General features: G+C 37.3%; 1 protein-coding gene across 2 annotated transcripts in view; it reads right to left on the reverse strand.

Annotated features, from left to right (window-relative positions):
- Cse1 (chromosome segregation 1) overlaps positions 1-23,296 on the reverse strand; it is a 441,978-nt gene that overhangs the window by 408,720 nt on the left and 9,962 nt on the right. For both annotated transcript variants that reach the window (XM_090381796.1, XM_090381797.1), the window contains exon 2: positions 19,931-20,015. In XM_090381796.1, the coding sequence (XP_090237922.1) occupies positions 19,931-20,015 (85 nt within the window). The remainder of the gene's footprint in view (positions 1-19,930; positions 20,016-23,296) is intronic.

The following is a 23,296-nucleotide window of genomic DNA, read 5'->3' on the forward strand; positions in this document are numbered from 1 at the left end:
ACAAATTGGAGCAGTATGGTATTAAGGGCAAGTTGTTGCAATAGATAAAGGAATGGTTAAGTGGCAGAAGACAGAGTAGTAATCAATGGACATTGCTCTTCGCGGACTAATTTTATTAGTGGAGTCCCCCAGGGTTTGGTGTTGGACGATATACCCTCGTCAATATCATTTATCAATGTTATTGACGAGAGTATATCAGGCTTAATTACTGTCATTAACAATGACATTGTCAATGATAGTATGCTATTGCAACAGGATCTAGAAAAGTTGGGCAGATGGGCTGAAAAGTGCCAAGTGAAGTTTAACATTAACAAATGCAAAGTACTGCATATGGGTAGTAACTGCAGAGTAACGTACTTGTTCATTTGTCTGTTATTTGGTTTTTAGGAGCATTAGCAACTAAGGCCATATTGCTCCGTTAATATGCGGTGGTCATTCCCTGACCTTTCCGCATCCTCCATATTTGGTGGTGACGGGCTTGAACCCCGGTCTAATCAAAAAGCATGTGCTACGCACTGCTGCTCCTTCCCACCTGGCTACGGAAGCACCTGAGTAACGTAGGGGTAATTGTGCAAGCAGATATGAAGTTTTCTGAGCAGTGCAGATGGTTCACAAGAGTAGCACATGGTGTCTTGTCAATGATATACAGGAATTTTGATAGTATGGATAAAGAGGTGATTATCCTCTTGTATAAGGCAATAGTCAGGCCACACCTTGAGTACTGTATAGGTATGGCGGCTTCATTTTAGGAAGGGTGTAGAGCTGCTGGAACCAGTACAGAGAAGGGCAATGAGATTGGTGGAGGGAATAAAGGGTCACTCTTACCAAGAAAGGTTTAAGTTCTGCAAATTGCAGTATCTGGAGACTAAGTACCTGCAAGGTGAACTGATTGAGGGTATAAGGCTTTGAATGGTCTGAGCAAGCTCAATTGATGCTCAGATTACGCAACTGAGGAGGCATAAATTCAAACTGAGGGAAGACAGTTGCAGGATATAAGTGTGGAAATTTGCTTTTAGTCAGTGGGTAGTCGATTGCCTGAACAAACTTTCATCTGTCATGGATGTTGATAGGGGCATGAGCAAGTGCGCGAGTTGTGGCATACGGCGATTGTTTACATTCCTGATATTAATTCAGTTTTAGATTAGTTATACTTAATGTTATGAAATGATTCACCTATCAATGAATTCCTCTTCCTCTGCTCATTGATGTGGTATCATCTTCGTGATATGATAAACAGGTATTTCTGATTTTTTAATTATTCCTGCTCACGTTTGAAGTCCTTCATTACAATGTATGCACAGCGCTTTAGTTCTCAAGCATCTAGCAAACACCCCACTACCCTAAAGGCTTAAAGGGACAATGAATCAACTTTGACCGAGTCACAAAGCATCGCCACTACTGAGTTCCCTAGGGAAATCCTCCCTCTCTTTTGTGCTTGCTTGTTTGTTATTTGGTTTTTAGGAGCATTAGCAACTAAGGCCATATTGCTCTGGGGATATGCGGTGGTCATTCCCCGACCTTTCGCATCCTATGTATTTGGTGGTCACGGGCTCGAACTCCGGTCTAATCAAGAAGCATATGCTACGCACTGCTGCTCCTGCCCACCTGGCTACGGAGGCGCCCTTTTGTGTTTAGCACACCTGTCACAACCACTTATGCTTTCTTGTGTTTTCTCAGTATTCTCTTTGGAAATGCGAATATAAAAGCTGCAAGTTTAATAGTACCAGAGCAAACAAACTACTTGGGATTAAAGACTAACTAATAAAACTTAACATTGTTCACTACTTCCAAGTGATTTAAAGACCTGAAATGAGGCATGTCACAGAAACAGAACTTGCAACAATCCGTCTGCCTAGCCTGCTGCGACGGGAAGGAAACAACCATTTGATGCCATGTATGCAAATTAAACTTTTGTGCCCACTCAGCTAAAACAGACATCGCACATCTTTCTAAACTACGTCAGAGAAGGTTCCCGTGTGACAAATGCCTTGGAGAAGACACTGAAATATCTGAACTTCCTCTGTCCCAGACTGAAACTAGCCCTATCGACCAGATGTTAACTGATCTCATTCAACATTCAAATACTGGTTTGCCTGAACTTATGACCATCGCATGTGACGAAACAGTGGTCAACGGAACACCACCTGACAGGATTGCCAACCACGATATATGCAGCGCTAATCAGTCCAATTCTCCATCAGAAACTAATGATCAAAACTGTGCCTCAGTCGTTAACGTGTCCTCCAGCTCAAACCAGACGCTACTCACAACAGGTACTTTTCAACGTGAAGATGAATCTCCAAGAATTAACGCCGAAGCTACAGTGTCGACCCCTGCTCTACAGCCAGACAGCGTAGACTTCTTGGTCCTCCTAATTCACCAGTTGAGGTCCCAAATTTAAGATCTGAAGGATGAAGTTTACTCCCTGAGGAACCAAAATAAACATATCACACATATGCTCTCTGACCTTTGCTCTTTGGTGAGCAAAAATGGCAAGCGGACATCTCAGCCACCAATAATACCTAAACGGACAAAAACTACTCAAAGCGTCAAAGCCTGGCTCCCATGCTCAAATTCACTCAAGACAATTAGTAGGTAGATCTCCAGACACTTCAACTGAGCACATTAGCAGAGCCCAGTCATGCACTCGGCAGAAGGCTGGTGACTAACCACAGCTGCAATCTTGTGAAGAAGTATTCCAACCAGAGAACCCACCAGAAAATAATAAACACTCCCTACAAGCCCCAGAACTAAACAGTAATTCAATTAACGCCCATCAAGCTCTGCCCACGTCATATGCTGGTATGCTTATCAACAGCCCTTCTAGCAATACTTATGTCACATCTGGAGATACACAAAATTCCCTCATTATCACAGCCAACCCTGCCTCAGATTCCTCTGGATGCCTCCCTGATATCAATATTGATTGCATTCCCCATCATGCTAATATTCATAACCAGATCTCCTCGCCCCCGCCTAGTAACAGCCTCCAAATCTCGTCTGACACTGGCCGAGAAATATAACATCTCTGTAGTTTCCACCAAAGCCAAGATTTTTGCATCCAGATTTGGACCTAGAACATCTCCCGAATCTATAATGAGAATGTTTAACGAGGAACATAACCTCTCAGTTCAGGTTAAACGGCTTAAAAGCAGGCAAACACGCTATGCCTCTTTCCTTATAATGTGTTCTCCCGCTGTCTATCAAAAGGTTATAGATCCAGCCTCCTGGCCCCAAGGTATATATACAGTGAAACTCGGACACCTCTCTTTAATGGACATCTCTCTACAACTGACATTTTCAAATTCTCCAACTCACCTCCATTGGTTTTAACATGTTTGCAGCTTCTGTTAGCGGACATTCTCTGTAACGGACACGAACAGGCAATCTGCACTGTTTCGTTTAGATTAGCACTTAATTTGATCTCCCCACAACAGACTGCGGGAGAGCTCACGGCCCTTTTTCTAAGAACTTTTCTTCCACGTATTGCCTCAATCGTGTGTTTATTTTCTATTTCCGATTATCTGAATTTTATCAAGGTTTACGTCGCAGTTCTAAACCCGTTTTCAAGACTTTTAAGGCATGTGTAAAACTTCTGATGAATTCGGTGTGTGCAGGGGGGGGGGGAATTTGGTCAGCCTTTCGTCTTTTGAGTTTCAGTTTTGTTCAGTGTTGTGTGAAGTGCAAAATGTCTTCTCGTAAACATTCAACTTTAAAAGATAAAGTCTAACTCATTAATGCGTATGATCAGCAAAAAAATAGTGTTCACAATCTCGCTGCAAAATTCAAAATTGGGAAGACGCAGGTAAGTGACATCCTAAAGGGAAAAAATGAACTGCTCAAGCAATTTTGGCAACACGGAAATGATCGGGTTCAAAAATCATTCCCGAAAACTGTTGGACTTCAAATTAACAATGTTACGTATGAGTGGTTTTGTAGCGCACGTGCTAAAAAAATTCCCCATTAATGGGCCTATTATTAGGGCAAAGGCTTTGGAGGTTGCGAAATCTATGGGAGTAAATGAGTTCAAAGCTTCTGAGGGATGGCTACACAAGTTCAAAACTCGGCATAAAATTTCTTGGAAAACCGTAAGCATTGAAGGTGGATCTGTTGATACTGGGGTTGTAATAGAGTGGACCGTCAAATTGGAAGGTTTATGTCGTGATTTTGAAGCTAAGGATATTTACAACTGTGACGAAACAGGGTTGTTTTTTTAAAGCTCTTCCTGAAAAAACAAGTCTAAAAAATGAAAAGTGCCAGGGCGAAAAAATTTCTAAGGAACGCTTGACTGTACTATTGTGTACAAATATGCTGGGAGACTTTGAACAACCTCTTGTTATAGGAAAACCACAAAATCCTCATTGTTTCAAGGGCATAAAGTTGAATCTTTTGAATATTGACTGGAAGTCTAATAAAAAAGCGTGAATGACACGAGATATGAGCGAATGGATAAGTCACTTTAACCAAAACATGATTTGTCAAAACAGAAAAATTATTCTTTTCATGGATAATGCTGCATCTCACCCACACATTGAATTGTCCAACATTCAAATCGTTTGTCTGCCACCAAACACATCTGCAGAGTGTCAGCCCTTGGATCAAGGGATAATAAAAAAATTTTAAACTTCACTACAGAAAACGTGTTTTAAGACATCTCATTGCAAACACGAACGATGTAACATGTGCGAGTGACCATGCAAAGAAAATCAGCATCCTAGATGCGATTCAATGGATTTCCTCTTCAGTAAACGCAATTAGAAAACAATCTGTCGTGAACTGTTTTGTAAAGTCTGGCTTCTCCAACACAAAAATTGAAGTTGTGAACAGCAATGTGGAGCACCAAAAAGAACAAGAACTTCAACATCTATTGATAATGTACGATACTTCCTACAAGTGACCCTGGCTACGAAGATATAGACTCGAACCTCACTACAGAAGATGGTGCTCTAGATATCAACGACATTATCATCGATATTTTTCAAGAAGTTCCTCATGAGGATGAAGAAATGGAAGGAGGTCATTCTGTCGAAGAACATATTAATGACGAACCACCAATGAAAATAGAAGTGCTCATACAAATCAATCGTTTAAAAATATTTTTCGCCACTGAAGAAGATACTGAAGGACTTTCGATTGTTTCTTCACTCAAACAAATGTTGAAAACAAAATTATCAGCCGGAAGAAGGTGCAGAAGAAAATAAGTGATTACTGTATGTATTTTTCTTAAGATAAAGTCATAATATGCATAGCACAATTGTATGTATATTATTTACAAAAATATTGTGCAAAATCTGTATATAATTTAATTTAATTTTACATTAAACGTTTAACGATTTTTCTTTATCTCTTGTGTATGTAATTGTATATTATTTACAAAAATATTGTTCAAAATCTGTATATATTTTAATTTAATTTTACATTAAACGCTTAACGATTTTTCTCTTTCTTTTTTTTTTCTCCCTCAGACTTCTTGTTAGTGGGCACTTCTCTCTAACGGACAAATTTTCATTCCCCATGGCTGTCCGTTAAAGGGAAGTTTCACTGTATATCAGACCACTTTCTGAGAAAAAGAGCCCCCCCCCCCCATCAACAACCTCAACTAATTCACCCTCCTCGATAGCAATCAACGCTGCAAGGGAACAAAAGCATGAATGCCCCACATTCTGGGCAATTTCTCAAAATGTGCGCAGCATAATTCAAAATTATACCAGTGGCGACAAATATCGGCATCATCAAATTGGTACCATCAGCCTTCAATCACCAAAGTTCGGGAATGCTCATCCCAACTTGGGTCACAAATCGACAAATTCGAAAGCCTGCCTTGAATAAAAATACTAGAGACACCTGCCTTAAAAAGATCCACAAAACTTGCATAATCAGAGTCTTGTAGCAGAATGTTAGAAGCCTCAGCAACAAACTGGATATCATTGATCAAATTCTGTTACTAGTGATATCGATATTCTCTGTGTCACAGAAACCTGGCTTGATAAAGACCAAGAATTTTTTACATCTTGTACTACAGCTGGGTATAAATCAGTGTTTACTTCTAGGACAAATTTTCGCCAAAGAGGAGGTGGTGTTGCCATTTTCTTTAAGAGCTCACAGGCCTCACTTGTTCATCAAGTTTCTAGTCAAACACCAGCATATGAAGCTCTCGCTGTTACTCTTAGCTACAATAGCATCCTTATAGATGTAATTGCCATATATGTAATAAGTACATATGTAATTGTACAGAGAAGGGCAACAAGATTAGTGAATGGAACAAAGGGTTGCTCTTACGAAGAAAGGCTTAAGTTTTGCAAATTACAGTGTCTGGAGACTAGGCACCGGCGAGGTGATCTGATAGGTGTATAAAGCCTTGAATGGTTTGAGCATGCTCAATGCCGATGGGATTCTTCCTCTTGCTCAGAATAATCACCTGAGAGGGCATAAATTCAAATTGAGGAAAGACAGATGTAGGATAAATGTGCGGAAATTTGCCTTTATCCAGCGGGTAGTTGGTCGGTGGAACAGACTTCCATCCCTTGTTGTGGAAGTTGATAGCCTAGATAAATTTAAGGTTCAGCTGGACAGGTATTTCGAACGAACGGAGGGGTGAAATAGGAGTGGTTTTTTTTTTTTTTTTTGGCTGATGCTGCATAAGCTTGCATAATATGCCTCTACTAATGCTAATATTAGTAAATTAATATTAATTTACTAATATTATTATCAACGTAGAACATATTGAGTATCACAGCTCTGATTCATACTAACTAATGCTAATATATAGCCCCAGCACCTTCATATGATGCCATCCATGCAATTTCAAACTGGATCATTAACCAGCTTCATCCTTCAGCCTTGCACTTTGTCTGTGGAGACTTTAATCTTCCTCCCCAGCTAGCTAACCTTCAGCAAATGCTCCTGTCAAACGTATCTTGTACAGGGTTACAAATGATCAACGACCTCCCGACCAGAGGTAACAATCAACTGGATCTCATCCTTGCCTCCTTTCCTTGCACACTTGATTACATGCCAGAGACTTATTTTAATTCGGACTACAAGCCAATTATTGTTCTTTTACAGATGCCTGCTCCAAACTTCAATGTTGTGAATTCAACTAACACCAGAGTAATAGTTAGTCCCAGATTTTTGATCATTGCTAAATGTGTTGAGGCTGCCTCTGCCATTCCGTGGTCAGTCCTAGAAAACTGTGATCTTGAAATTGCAGTGAATCTGCTTACTAATTGACTTAAGACAATTGTGACATTTGCAGCATCAAAGAGAATTTAAGACAATTGCGATATTTGCAGCATCAAAGAGAATTTCTATTGTGCCTTAGTCCAGAGCATGGTAGACTCCCCATCGTAATATGAGCTTCAGATTAAAACAGCAAATGCACAAAATGTGGAAGCAGTCGCAAAGTGTTCAAGACAGGATAGCCTACTCTAGAGCCCGTACAACATTCAACAAGCTGAAATCTCAAACAATTAAGAAATATATGGACACCACCCTTTGTAGAGGAAAAACCCCCTACTTTGAACAGCCTTCTGATTTCCCCCTAAAACTTGAACCTGACCAGGGGCTAGACTTTATATCTAGATTTGCCTTGAACTCGGAACAATGTGCTGATCTTCAAATCACCAACAACAACAACTGAAATCCCACCTGACACGCTATCTGCAGTATCAATCTCCAGGGAACAACTTATTGCTGCCATAAATTCTATACCGGCTTCTGATAAGGCATGCAAATGAAATACCCCAATTCATTATTAAATGTCTTAGCCCATACATTTTGGGTCCTTCTAACTATTTTTAATGCTATTTTGTCAAGTAATTTCTTTCCCCAGCAGTGGAACATCTACCTTGTGAAGCCTATACCAAAAATTCAATCTCCTACTCTTCTTAAGCATTACCAGCAAATTTCCAACGCCTCAAATCTTCTAAAACTCCTAGAGAAGGTACTTCTCCCCATTCTAACTAAACAACTTCTTCCACATCAGCCTCATCAAATCCACTACTCTCTTCCTCATAGATCCACTGTGACTAATCTCTCAGCCACCACCAGCTCTATCCTTTCTGCATTTGAATCTCATGCAGAGCTTGCAGTCAGATCTCGAAGCAGCTTTCAACTCAATAAACGTTCCTGCAATGCTGAAGCTACTTTCAGACCATTATCAAATCAAGGGAGACACTCTACAGTTCCTCACTTCACTCCTTCAAAATAGAATAATCCGGCTTACTGTCCACGGCCAAACATACGAGCGATGTGTCTCTTCAAGCGTGCCACAGGATGGTGTCTTATCTGGGCTCTTGTTTACAGCGCTTATCTCGCTGGCCGCTTTTGAGTCCAGGCATGATACTCTATGTTATGCTGATGATATGAAACGCCTCACACTGATTTCTCCACATGATGATCTTCTCATGATAACAGCATCAATTAACAATATACTCCTGGAATTTGCAAACTACCTCAACCAGTTTGGACTAAAAATAAATCCAGAAAAGTCTGAATTTATGATATTCTCATTAAAGAAAACGCCTTCCTATATTCAGCCAACACTATGCAATTCCCCTATTCCCATCGTCAAGAAACATACTGATTTGGGGGTTGTTTTTGATCCTAAGCTCTGAATTGGTAACCACGTGGAAAAGCTGCTCATCCAGGCAGCTCGATTGTTGTTGTTTGTTATTTGGTTTTTAGGAGCATTAGCAACTAAGGCCATATTGCTCCGGGATATGCGGTGGTCATTCCCTGACCTTTCCGCATCCTCCGTATTTGGTGGTGATGGGCTCGAACCCTGGTCTAATCAAGAAGCGTGTGCTATGCACTGCTGCTCCTTCCCATCTGGCTACGGAGGCGCCTAGGCAGCTCGACTCCGTTGGATGGCCAAACAGCATTTGCATTATATTAATGAAGTAACGACCACCAGAAGATATATAAAAAGCACAGTATACTCTCCGCTTCTATATGCTGCAGAAGTATGGGCATCTGCTGCCCCTAGCACAATTCGACCACTCTTTTCTACTGTTTTGGCTCTTAAAATGGCCATAAACAAACGAACTTCCTCCACAGTTAAGGACAACTGAAATGGCCAGTTTGATAAAAATTCACAGGCTTTCCATGCTGATTAGGGTGAAATGCTTTACCACAACTGTAAAAATGATCACTGGCAAGATCTCGGCACCATCCTTCTGGGACCTGTGCTCTTGGAGAGTCCCTCAGCCTTCCCTCAGAGTGACTCCAACTCCACCTTAATGCCGCAACCAGCAATATGACATGAAGATGGCTTATCAACCAACCTTGCAGTTTTCCACCTATATATTCTTTGTACATTGTGATGTTTATAATTGTATTATACTTTGAGTGTTGAGCTGTATTTACTTTTATTCGTTCACATATGCATTTTTTATAATTAATTTATTAATTTCTTTTTCTTACATATTGTAATATTACTGTTAACCCCTGGCCTTGAGACCGTGAAGGGCTTATTGCAATGTATCCATTTTATTATTATTACTACTACAATAAAGATTTCTATAAATTCAAGGAAAGACTAAAACTTTTGGAGCAGTGAATAGGTGAAATGAGAAGGAGGTTTTTTGGCTGGTGTTGCACAAGCTTGCACTCTTGCATCATATGCCTCTGCTAATGCTAATGATCCAACAAACACCATGGTAATCATCTTTCAAATAAAGAAAAGGATTTAGCTTATATTACTACTAGCAGTTTTTACAATATATTAACAAAAAAAATAAATAAATAAAATAAATAAAAGTTATAACAACATAGTCTGAAACAGATTTTCAACTGCAGTCAACTGACATATATATAACTTCTTTTCCATAAGTAAACCTTATTATGGTTTTAAGAGGGGGAAAAAAAAAACTTTATATAAATATTAAAGTAAAAGATGGATACCATAGTAAGGTTACAATCAAAATCATAAGTAATTTCATCAATTAGAGGTCCTTTGATTTAGTATTAGTAATAGTAGTAGCATATTATGCAAGAAAAAGCTTAAACAGCATCAGAAAAAATGCTACCCACATCACTTGTCCATCTCCACTAATAATACCAGTATAAATTTTAAGGAAAGTTCCCTGGTGTTTTATGCCTGATCAGCATATCTGAGGTACATTTTTAATGGGAATTTCAAAAGTAACCAGAAATTTTCTCTATCACATCAGAATTAAAAAAAACATTGGTTGAGGTATTCATGGTTTATTTTGTATTTTTACATATTGTACAAATAGGTTATTTCTATATAAAAATATCAATAAAAAATATGTAAAAGCAGAAATTGAAAAAGGTACATCCTGAGAAATATCAGAGGCATAGATGGCTGCAAAATGTCTTATATACCAGAGTAGGTTAAACTTGCATCTTTTTGACTTCCTCAGGCAGCTAGTTTCAGTGGCTGTTCCTTTGATTAGCATCCAGCTCCAGCTAGTCTGTCATCATAGTGACATTCCATCACCACTGCATATGAAAAATATGCCTACCTTTCTTTCTTCTATATCCTAATGAAATCTTTTCCCTCTGCTCTTTACTTAACTACCTAAATTTTCTGGGAAATAGTTGAGATGGGAATGAAAAATATTGTACCTTGCCTAGTTTTCTGAAATTTTCCAGAATATCATTCATGATTGTCTCATATTCTAGGTGTTTATTGTTCTTTTCCCACCAAAAAAATTGCATGTCATGATTTTTTAGCCAGTCCAAGTGTCCACTTTCAGTTTGGCTTATGGATTCTTCAGATACAGAATCTAGCAACAGCTTGAGAATTTGAGGTCCAACAAAAATTCATCCTTTGATTTTTTTTTTTGTATGTAAGTGATGGGAATATAGTGTTTCAAGTTTAACTTGAAACAACTTCCTTCTTTATTCAGGGGCTTGGACAAACTGTTTCATTAAAACTAGCTTTATATACAATATTTTGTTCAGATGTACTAGGACCTCATCTTTAACGTTCTCTGGTGTCAGAGTTTGTCTTGGTGGCCACTTTGTTTTCCCAATGGTCTCTTGTTGCACAACTATCCAACTTGCACAGAAAGCAAGGCATTTTTGTGTAACCAAGTTGTTGCCTGAGAAGCAGACCAATAACTTTAAAATCCCCAATCAATCACGAGCTAACCATAATCCTTGTAGTGATTGTTTTCAAAAAGAAGCTTAACATTTTTTTAGTTTTCCTTTAAATGTGCTGAATGGGCTACAGGAATAGATGACTATAAAATATTGGCGTAAACACACCATAGTGAACTCAGTGAAAAACTATATAAGTAGTGTAAAGGCGTCGATTGAATTGTATCTCATATTGTGACTACCTTCACGAGTTTCCATGTATTGCACTACCTCCAATAAGTAACACTTCACTAATAGAGAAGAGTATTGTTACTTATTCTCAGTGGGCACCATGACCCAGATGGCACAGTTTAGGCTTATTGGCATATCCTCGGTGGGTGGATAGGCCAAATAAATACATGGTAACTTGTGAAGGTAGTCACAATATGAGATAGAATTAAATAGAATAGAATTAAATACATTTACACTACTTAGGTAGTTTTTCATTATGAGTTCACTATAACATATTTACATCATTATTTTGTGGTGTATTTTAAATGCATAACATAATATGCCCTGAGCATATATATTTTATTTAAGTATTATCTTGTACACCTTTTGGTATGATTGCAACACCAAGATACCTGCCCACCCACCAAAAGATAGGCCCATAAGCTTTGAAATGGTGCCGTCTGGGTGGTGGTGCTCACTGAGAATAAGTAACGATAGTCTTCTCTATTAGTGAAGTGTTACTTATTCAAGGTAGTGCAATACATGGTAACTCGTGAAGGTAGTCACAATATGAGATACAATTAAATTGATGCCTTTACACTACTTATGTAGTTTTTCATTATGAGTTCACTATGGTGTATTTACACTGATATTTTAAGCTCATTTAATATATTATGCCTTGAGCATTTATATTTTATTTAAGGAATAAATGAATACTTTTCCATCATGAAGGAGAACTCTTTTGAGGCTCCGCTTCAATGAGTCAATAAATAGCTTTTACTCTGTTGTTTGTCAAAAAATTCCAAAAAAGTTCATAACTACAGAAACGTTTTTGCAATATATCCTTCTTCAGAAAAATGAGGAATCAATTCTTTTTTATAATGTCTACACACTAAAAAGACTGGGACCAGCTTCTTGAATCCATTAAGGTCCAAAAATCTAGTCCCAGGTCAGATCCATTTAAATCTACCTTAAACACTATGCAGATATTTTGGGTAGATTCAAATTTTCCACAAAATATCAAATTCACTTTTTGTAAACAGCTGTGAAGAAGAATTGGGTATTTGTCATAACAGTTAATATCATCATCTGGATCGCAAATGTCAGTTTTCAAATCTGATAGCATATGTTTAAGAAACAACTGGTGGAAATGGTACCAATACTTCAGGTTCATGGGAGTGGTGGTCTTACAGCTGAAGTAATGTTACTCGGATACACAACAGTCTGCTTGTTCTTACAGCTGAAGTAATGTTACTCGGATACACAACAGTCTGCTTGTTCTTACAGCTGAAGTAATGTTACTGGGATACATAACGGTCTGCTTGTTCTTGTTTTAACCCACTACATTTATGGAACAAAAGTAGTAGTCATTAATATGATTGTAAGGTTCCCTACACAGCATGAAAATGCCAATGTCATGGTTTTCTTTTTACCATATTTCCACAAATGCAAGCCAACCATAATGTGTGGCACACTTCATTGGGGAGGAGAAGGTGCAACCTTTATTCAAAATATGCAGCATATACATTTTTCACAAATGATTTCATATCATGCCTTTGTTTCACCACACCATAGTTACAACAAATGTAACAAAATATATTTGAAATGTTAAAACAACCACATGACACCTTTATCAAAGACAATATTCATGCAGCAAAGCTTCTTTACTTATGCAAGCACTGGAAGGAAGCCAATGAATCACATTAGTCCGCTTGATATCAATGGTTTAAGTGGTGATGATCCTCCTCAAGTTGCTGACAAACTGAATATGTATTTTGCATTCACGCATGAGGAATTTTTTTAGGCAAGGAGATGTCAGAAGTTTATTAAACCTCAACATGGGGCTAAATTATTTTGTGGTAACTGAGAAGTGGAAGAGAAATTAATGAAGTTAAACATAAAAAAGAGATCTGGGATGGATGGTATCTATCCAATTATATTAAAGGAGGCAGCAAAGAATGTAAGCAAACTCTTAGCCATAATTATGAGTGCATCTTTGGATTGGGGGTCCCTGTGGACTAGAGATGTGCGAATATACCCCCATTCACAAAGGAGGATCAGAGGGTGACATGAGTAATTTCAGACCTGTTAGCTTAACTTCTTTTCCAGAGTTATTCTTCAGTCACAGCATGAATTTAAGGGGTTGTCTTGTCCAACCAATCCGATTGGATATTATGATACAGTAACAAACAAACTGGATGCAAAAAATAATTCTGATATCATGTACTTAGATTTCAAGAAAGTTGTTGATACTGTTGCAGAAAAAAAAAGATTGTTATACAAATTGGAGCAGTGTGGAAGTAAGGGCAAGGTACTACTATGGAAGGCCTCCATAGTCAAGTAGTCAGGAGTGGGAGTGCTGTAGTACATGCTCTTTCAGTAGACTGCGATTCAAGCCCCTGACTGCTAAATACGGTTGATCTGGCAACTTTCACTGGACCAGCGTGGCAGATCATGCTCCATTTCCCTCAACATGAATCGCTGAGGAGGCTTCCATCCTGCAGTGGGTTGATAATGGCTGCAGTTTACCTTTTTACCACTACGGATAAAGTGGGAGAAGACAGTGGTTAAGTGGGAGAAGACAGTGCTATCAATGAACACTGCATTTTGTGGACTAATCTTATTACTGGAGTCTGTCATGGTTCACTGGTGGGCACATTGTTTTCTGTATTAATTAACGGTATTAAAAACCAAGCTAGTCTTGTGTTGCTTTATTGTAGCCTTTCCCCTTGTCATAAAGACAGTTAGCTTTCAAATTTGTTAAAAAGGAAGTAACAAAATTAGTCTCTAAAGTACATGGATATTAATTACAACTAATGTTAATTTTTTAAGGGCATTAGCAACTAAGGCCATATTGCTCCGGGGATATGCGGTGGTCATTCCCTGACCTTTCCGCATCCTCCATATTTGGTGGATCACGGGCTCAAACCCGGGTCTAATCAAGAAGCGTGTGCTACGCACTGTTGCTTCTGCCCATCTGGCTATGGAGGCACCATAAAAAAACAGTATAATTTAGGTAATCAACTCTGTATATTTTCTTTATATAAGATAACACAGTTATAAAGTTATTCACATGTTTAACTTACTAAAAATAAGTTTTGTTAGTTCAATCCATGTTGAAAATTAACATAGCTGAGTTTTGTTTTCCCACTGCTGCTGTTGCCAGCACTGATGTCAAGAATATTCTTTTTTAACAATGAATTTGGGGAGGAGAAGCAGAAAATTGGAATACAGAGTGTGAATCGAAGTTAAAAGTATTGATTTAGTTTTTTCCATAAAGGTTTACTGAAAATTATCTTAATGATAATATTTGTTTTCACTTAAGGAAAAAGTCCCACTTCTATTTTAAGTTTTTTTTTCCAACGACAAGTGTTCTAAATATTTTTATTTCCTCAGAATTAGAGTTGTATAATTATACCATTTAGGAAATGTCATTAAGCATTAATGCAAAGGCTCCATTGACCACATGGATTTTCTTCCATGTGGTGATGGAGGTAACCTTTCTAATTTTTATCCAAGAGAGAACATGGTAAGAGCTTTCCACATTGAAACATCTTAAACCATTGTATTTTCTTTCAACATTGGAAAAACTAAAAGAACAGTTAATTTTTGCTGGTGGCTGAAGCCATTTATAATGACTTCAAACACGATGGCCATCAATCATCTGATTCCCATTTTGAAAGCTTCAGGCTAGTAACAGAACTGAAGAATTTTGAAATGAGATCTTAAGTTAAAAGTGTAGCTTGGCATAGAAAAGCTGCATATGCATAGGAAGAGGCAGCACACAAATTTATGAAAATCAGAGAGAGAAAGATTTGTACAATCACAACAAAATTATAAAAGTCAAAAGATGCTTGCAGTACCAAAGCAGAATACAAATAGAGAGAGATAGATTCCAAGCAATGAAAGAAACAACCACGACTTTAGTGTGCTGCTATTTGCAAAAACAAATGCAGGACTTTAAAGGCACTTCAAGAGCCAAAAATGACAGCTGTGTGGCTTAAGTGTTTTCCCTTGGCCAAAAATGATGCCCAAATTTAATATACTGATGTATATTGTTGAAAGTTTCAGCTTCAATCAAATACATAAGAGTCCTATGAGTGGCATCTTCAAAAATATTTGACAGTCTCTGATTGCACAACCTATAATCATTACATCATTTCCATAATTTATAGGTTTTTAAATAAAACTAAATGCAACTAGGCATAATATTTTAAGAGTTTAAGATCCTATATCTATAAAATATCGGTTTAGATACATCATAGACTACTCTTAAAGAAAAACTACAGTAGTAGTGTGAAAAGTATAATTTCATCTGTATTCTCAAATTGTGCTCATCCTTCACAACGAGTTGCCCATGTATTGCACTACCTCGAATAAGTATGGCTTCATAATAAAGAAGTCTATTGTTACTTATTCTAGGTGGGCACCACCACCCAGATGGCACCATTTCAAAGCTAGTTGGCTTTTCATCAGTGGGTGGGTGGGTACCCTGGTATTGTAAACAGGACAACCCAGTTGTGAAGATAATCACACAATATGAGAGATGCCAAAAGCTTTATATGATAATATTTAAATAAAACTAAATGCAACTAGGCATAATATTTTAAGAGTTTAAGATTCTATATCTATATAATATCGGTGTAGATACACCATCTGCGACGGATTAAGATTTTGTAGACCTCTGGGCTACAGGTACTGTGAGGCCCCAGTAATATTTTCAAAAGGGGGAAAAAAAAAATGTTAAAGAAAAATTAAATTTATTTTTACAATGCTAACAACAATTAAAATTAAAACGTTTGCTTTGCACAATTTCTTGGAAACAAATTTCTCCAAAACATCAGTAAATTGTAAGTTCTTGAGAACATCGTTTTCAATTGCCATGAGAGCAAGTCTGTTTAGTCTTTCTTGTGCCATTGTTGATCTGTGTACATTCTTTAAATGTTTCATCTTGGAGAAACTCCTGTTTCCAGTCGCATTAGTTATCATTAAATACAAGTAAATCCGTAGTGCTATTTCAACATTAGGGAATGAAGAAGTTAATTCATTGTTTACTACAATGGTGTAGATATCAGAAGCTTGTAGTGTTTCATGCTTGTGCCTGAATTCATCAAATTGCCCAACAAAGTTCCTGAAGTGAAGAATTTCTGGCCCAAATCCAGGCTCAATGTCATCTGAGTAAATCTTCTGAAACTTGGCTGCTGCTGTTGAAATGTCTTCATCATTCATTGCTGGAAATTCGACCAGGAAACCAAATAATGAATGAACATTCTTATATGCTTCAATGTGATGAGAAAGAGCTGAGCATAACTTGTCTATGTATGATGAGTAGATATGTTTCCACCTTAAACTTCTGTCTTCCTCGCAAAGCAACACCTTCAGCATTACCATCAATCCGTTTTCTTTTCCAATGCTCTCATTTTTGTTCATCACAGTACTGTCTTTTGCTTTATTTTCAAATACTTCAAACTCATCCCGCTGCGACATCAAAAAATCCAGTAGAGATTTAAGAAGTTTAATAGCTGACTGAAGCTCCAGTGTTTCAACTTGAAGTGATTTGCTGACTTGATTGAACCTCTCTAATATGACAGCCCAGAAGTCTGCCAAGAGAACTGTTTCCAACTTTGATACCTTCTTAAGTATAGTGTTTGCTTCATAACATGTCAGCCTTCTGATTTCCATCTTCTGAGATTAACTTCAAAGCTTCTTGAAAACAACTGTAGCCTTTAGACAAGGCTTTTGTGGCATCGGCCCTTGCAGACCATCTAGTATCTTATGCTCTTTTAACTACCAATGTAGATTCACTTCCACTTTCAGCTTTAAGGCACTAAAGCATTACTGACCAACATTGAGTTGAACCAGAAAAGAAATTGTAGTTTTGTATAAGACAAAAGAATGAAACTGCTCCAATGCAACTTTCCACAGCACATACATCTACCAAATTAAGGGAGTGTGCAGCACATGGAATGTAATGTGCAAGATGATTGATAGTCATATGTGATTGAAGCCCTTTGTAGCATCCTGACATGTTTGATGCATTGTTATAAAACTGTCCTCTTAGATTAGCTACATCAATTCCAATTTGTTCAAAGAATTTCAAGACAATGTTGGCAAGAGCTCTCCAGTGTGACTTGCAATGGGAATGAAAGTGAGAAAACCTTCAACAACCTTATTATCTGATATTCCAACATAGCAAAAAACTAGTCAGCTGATCAGTGTGAGAACTGTCCAGTGTTGAATCAATACTTACAGAAAAGTATTTGGCTTCCTTGATTTCTTCTACAATGGTTTTCAATACTTTATTTCCCATACTCTCTATGACTTCCTCACATATTGTTGAAGATGGATATGAAGCTTTTCCTCGTCCTTGATTACCATATTTTGCTATATGAGAACTAAGAAAAAGATCATACTCAGCAAGTAATTCAAGTATCCCAAGGTAGTTGTCATTCTGTTGAGAATTAAGTACTTCTGTATCACAACAAAATCCACGAGATGAGAGAAACTTGATAGTTGAAACTACTCTTTGCAGTACTTTTGCCAGTATTCTTTTTCCTTTGTGAATTGGATTTCCACTATTGAATTAATTCATCCAAGTATCAATGAACATGAACATTTTCTTTTCTGATCAGAGTATTGTCTTTCAGATAAACAAAAGTCATCATCATGGTGCTGCCATTCCACGGGACCTTGTTTACACCAAAAGTCACGTACCTCCTTTGTTATATTTGAGTTTGTCCACAAACCAGTATCATCTTGATACTCAGATCATCTTTCTTCTGTTGGACAATCTCAGCATCAACTCCTGTGGCATTGGCATCATTAGAGACAACTTGAACTTCTAGTGCCTCAAGTCATTTTGCCATCATTGGATGCATTTGTTGTTTGCTCTGTTTGCTGTTCTGCTGCTGCCTTGCATTTGAACCCAAGATCAAATAAGTTTGGAGATTCACTGAGCAGTTCTTCATGCTTCCGCGTCTTCTCTTGTTGTCTTTTTCTTTTGCTTGCTCCACTCTCAAACCTCTTCTTCTCCGACACGATTAATCTGAAAGGGTGAAACAATTGGTAAATATTGATTTAACTGAATTATATTTATTCAACTTTCTGGCTGACATGACTCGACGGAACCGGCCAGGGGCACAAATAAGAATACAGTTTGCCTAAGCATACGGCTTGGCGAGCTCAGAGAGCCTTTGTCTGAGAAAGGCACTGGTCGAAACCAGAACAGATGTGGCTCAAAGTAGGCCCTAGCCTCAAATCAACGTAGGCCTTAACTGGCCGAATTATTAAGCATAATATACTGATTAAGGAAGGTTAATACTTAATAATACACTGGCACAATGCACATCATTAATATTAAACTTAATTTAGCCATCATTAAAACAGGTAAAATGAAATTCATATAAAAAGAAAGGTAGGCCTTTGCTGCTACAAGTTGACATTATACTATAAGGCCTTAGCAAACTGAATAAAGTCTACCTTGTTGGCATCCACTCAAATCTCTATCAAAAATTAATCACAACAGTCAACAGTTTATCATATACGTGATATAATAACATACTATAATTATAAACTTACCGCAGTAACTGTAAACACCAATGTCAGTCTTGTCAGATTTCAAAACAATAAAAAATGCCATTAGAGAGAATGTTTTGCAGGGTTCCAACCAATAAAACCATTATTCATATTATAAAGTCTGTATGACATCACAAACCGTCATACAATATATATGTATACAGTACAGTGTTTCTTTTGGCGTAGTATGTTTACTACAAATGTATATACAGTACATTAATTGAACCCTTTTTTAAATAGATAATTCAGAGTACTTAATTTTTTTTTTTGATTCAGCATTCACAAATGAAATAACTTTTCACTTAATCTCTGGAGGCCCTCCAGCCCCTAAAGCCTATGCCTTAATCCAGCCCCATACACCATAGACAACTCTTTAAGAAAAACTATGGCAGTAGTGTGAAAGGCATCATTTCATCTGTATCTCATATTGTGCTCATCCTTCACAATGAGTTTGCCATGTATTGCACTTCCTCGAATAAGTAACGCTTCACAACAGAGAAGACTATTGTTACTTATTGTGTGATTAACTACACAACTGGGTTGTCATGTTTACAATTGTTTGTTATTTGATTTTTAGGCGCATTAGCAACTAAGGCCATATTGCTCCGGGATATGCGGTGGTCATTTCGTGACCTTTCCGCATCCTTCGTATTTGGTGGTGACGGGCTCGAACCCCGGTCTAATCAAGAAGCGTGTGCTACGCACTGCTGCTCCTTCCCACCTGGCTACGGAGGCGCATGTTTACAATACTAGGGTACCTGCCCGCCCACCCACCCACCGATTAAAATCCAACCAGCTTTGAAACGGTGTCGTCTGGGTGGTGGTGTCCACCAAGAATAAGTAGCAATAGTCTTCTCTATTAGTGAAGTGTTTTACTTATTCGAGGTAGTGCAATACATGGGCAACTTGTTGTGAAGGATGAGCACAATATGAGATACAGATGAAAAACGTCTTTCACACTACTACTGTAGTTTTTCTTTAAGAGTTGTCTATGGTGTATCTACACCGATATTATATAGGTAATTTATAGGTATAAATATGGAACACATATGAGAGCTGGAAGAAGATAAAATCTTACCGGGTCTCCTAACACTAATGTCAGGATTTAAAGTCTGTTGTAAATAACTAGCTAAAGTTTTCAGGTTGTTATCCGATACTTCCATCTGTAAATATAAAACAAAACTCTAGTTACTTGCAATTTTAAAGACTCAGGTTATCAATTATTATTAAATGCAAAAAAAACCGATACATTTCACCTGACACTATAAATAAAAATAATTAAGCAGCAGCTAATAAATACTATACACATTCATCAATAATTTTAAAGCAAAATTAAAAATCTATAAAACAAAATCTTGACACAAAATTTTAAATAACAACACTCAGTAATAAAAAAACTAAATAGTATATCCGCATACAGATAAATATGGGCATAAACTGCATGGTACATTAAATTTGTTATCATCCATTATTACCATTATTATAAACAACATTCTACTCATTCAGTTGTGAATAATAAATAAATTCATTTTCTGATTTTACAACATTCGGTCAATTTTCAAAACCATTAGCCTTCTTAAAAATCCCCACAGCTTTCAAAACAACAGCATTAATGCTTTTCACAAAAAACTATTATACAACAATGATAAATGAACATCACTTCAGAGATCAGATCATCAGAATGACGACAAAATAAAAATCATATTATACCATTTATTTATGCTCCCTGAAATCTTTAATAGTAACTACCATAATATGCAACAGACTGATCTCACCCTTTAGGGTTCAACATACCTGATATTCACCTGTCACAGTTTATTTGTTTGAGCTCTGTGAGCTGAAAAGCATTTCCCATTGTACTTTGTATCATATGGTATTTCAAGCAAGTAGTCTGGGGAACCTGAACATGACTTTACTCTCAGTCACACGAAACAATCTGTGAGCTAAATATGTTGTTCTCCTGACACTAATGTCAGGAGCTGTTCTCCTAAACAGCACATTTAGAGGAAGAACCATCACATTTTAAAGGGTGAACTATGTGACAGTTCTGAAAAATACAGTGATGTAAATATAATAAAGATAATATTTTGAATCGATATGAAAAAATAAACTCATAACAAAGGGAAATTTTTAAAAATTTATACACTCCAAACTAAATATTCATATCATTGTTGTATTCATTTAAATTTTTACACTAAAAAATATTAAATAATAACATCATTGGTCCAGTCAAAGCCCATGTAAAAGCTTTTGATCACAAATTACTGTTTATATTTATTATATAGCCCATCAAACAAAACATTTCATTTGGTCAGTTTGTGCTCTGAAACTTAGCTTCCCTTACTAGCTTGTGAATCATAAATGCTTCAAGTAGATATGGGGAGTTCAAATATTTACATTGAAATTGTTGTAGTTGATGTAGTTCTAGATGCATCAGCAAATTATCCTGTATTGTGCCATTGTGTATTATATCAATATGTGTTCACGTGCCAATTTGCAATATCGTGTGGGCTAGAAAACCCAGAATAACTCGCATAGGAGAAGACTACTCCTCCTGCCTGAGATCAGTTAACTACAGCCTTGATTGAGGAGTTCAGAAATTCCCCACACAATAGACAAGAATCAAATCGAGACCTCCAAACAAGTGACAAAACCACTATACTGTGAGAGACACTCATCATTAAGTAAATATAATTACAATGTATGTTACACCATACAACTTCACAAACTCATGTGAACTGGAGAAATAAAGGCATAAAAAAGCAGTACAAGAGTTAAGAAATGTACATATTTCATGATTAGAAGTGGCATTTTGTCTAAATGAGACTTCTGAACAATGAAGTTGGTCTCAAAAAAAAAAAACAACTGATTCTTCTAATTTCATTATATGAGCAATTTAGTACACCAGTTAGAAAACAAAATTAAAAAAAAAAATAAAAAAAATCCAAAGCCAGCAGACTGATCACACACTATACAAAGAAAGGATGGATTTTCTACCACAGAAGTGTAAAGGATGGAATTCTATAGTCATAATAATAGCAAACAGTAAAAAGGATTTGGAACTGGGAACATTTAACATAGCTTTAAACAGAAAAAGAGGAAGAGTTAGTAGAGGCAATAGTAGTGGAGAGACCAATGTGTTGAGAATAAGTAAAGTGAAGAGAATAAGTATAAGTAAAGCAATGGGAAAAAGGATCTGGGAGAGAGCTTTGGTGGGGGATGAGAGAGAGAGGGGGAGGGGTATAGTAGTTAGTCAGTCCAGAATGGAAGAAAAGAGTTGTGAGGAACCCCAAATAAATGATGGGATGGTTGGGATTGAGATGGCAGGCTAGAAAGAAATCGATGTTCTGCAGGTGTGTGCACCACAAACAGGATGTGGAATTAAAGATGTGGTTCTGCTTGAGGAAGAGATGGAAGCAGAGCCGTGCTGAGGCGAACGAGGCTCTTGCCTCAGGTTAAAAGCTGTAAGGAGTGCCAAAAGAAAGATTAAATAATTGTCGACGTTTTCAAATTTTGTTTTGATTATTCCAATCCATTTATCATGCTTTTGCAAGACGAAACTCTTTGCCATGCCTCTATACAGATTCTGAGCTCTGCATGCCACTATCTGGAGCGCCACCATGGTTGTCGCCCCATTGGTATAACCTCAATTTTAATTTTTTATTAAAACGTGCACCAGAAATGTATTTTTAATAAGTCATATTTTTTTTATTAAATTTTTTAAAAAAATATTTTAGAGGAGGGTGCAATTTTTCATTCTTGCCTCATGTACTAAAATGGCTCAGCATATGGCCCTGGATGGAGGAGTTGTTATAGGGGATTTTAAGGCACAAGTCAGTGTGGTGTAGCTAGAAGAGGATATGAAAACTGTTGAGCAAGTTTGGAAATGGGAGAAGGAATGAAGAGGGCAAAAGAATGTTGGGCGCGCGCGCGCGTGTGTGTGTGTGTGTGTGTGTAGAATGGACTTAAAATATGGGAAATGAGGTTTGACTCAGAATGAAATACAAGGAGTGGAGGAGAATAAAAGCAGGATAGTCACAGTTATAGAAGGTACAGCTGGGATGGGAAAGAAATGTCAGTAATTGACTATATATTGAAAAGTAACGATCTTTATCCAAGCACGGAGGATTTTAAGTTGGTAACAGGAAGAGCAAGGGACAATGATCACAGACTATTTATACGGATGTTAACATTAATAAAAGGGAAGAATAAAAGAAAACGACAAGAGAGAAAGATTAAGATATAGAGGCTGAAAAATAAGGTTACAGAAAAAATGTACAGAGGAAAGAAAGGATCTAAGGCCTGAGAATGACATAAAAGGAGTACAAGAGGAATGAGAAGGGTTTAAAAAAGCAGTGGTAGCAGTGGAGGAAGAATAGGAGGACAAGTGCCATGAAAAGATGTAAAAATCAAACAAATGAGTCAGAGCAAACATAAGAGGCGC

The sequence above is a fragment of the Mastigoproctus giganteus genome, chromosome 9, assembly GCF_048544385.1.
Source record: "Mastigoproctus giganteus isolate SK-2022 chromosome 9, ASM4854438v1, whole genome shotgun sequence".
Lineage (NCBI taxonomy): Eukaryota > Metazoa > Arthropoda > Arachnida > Uropygi > Thelyphonidae > Mastigoproctus > Mastigoproctus giganteus.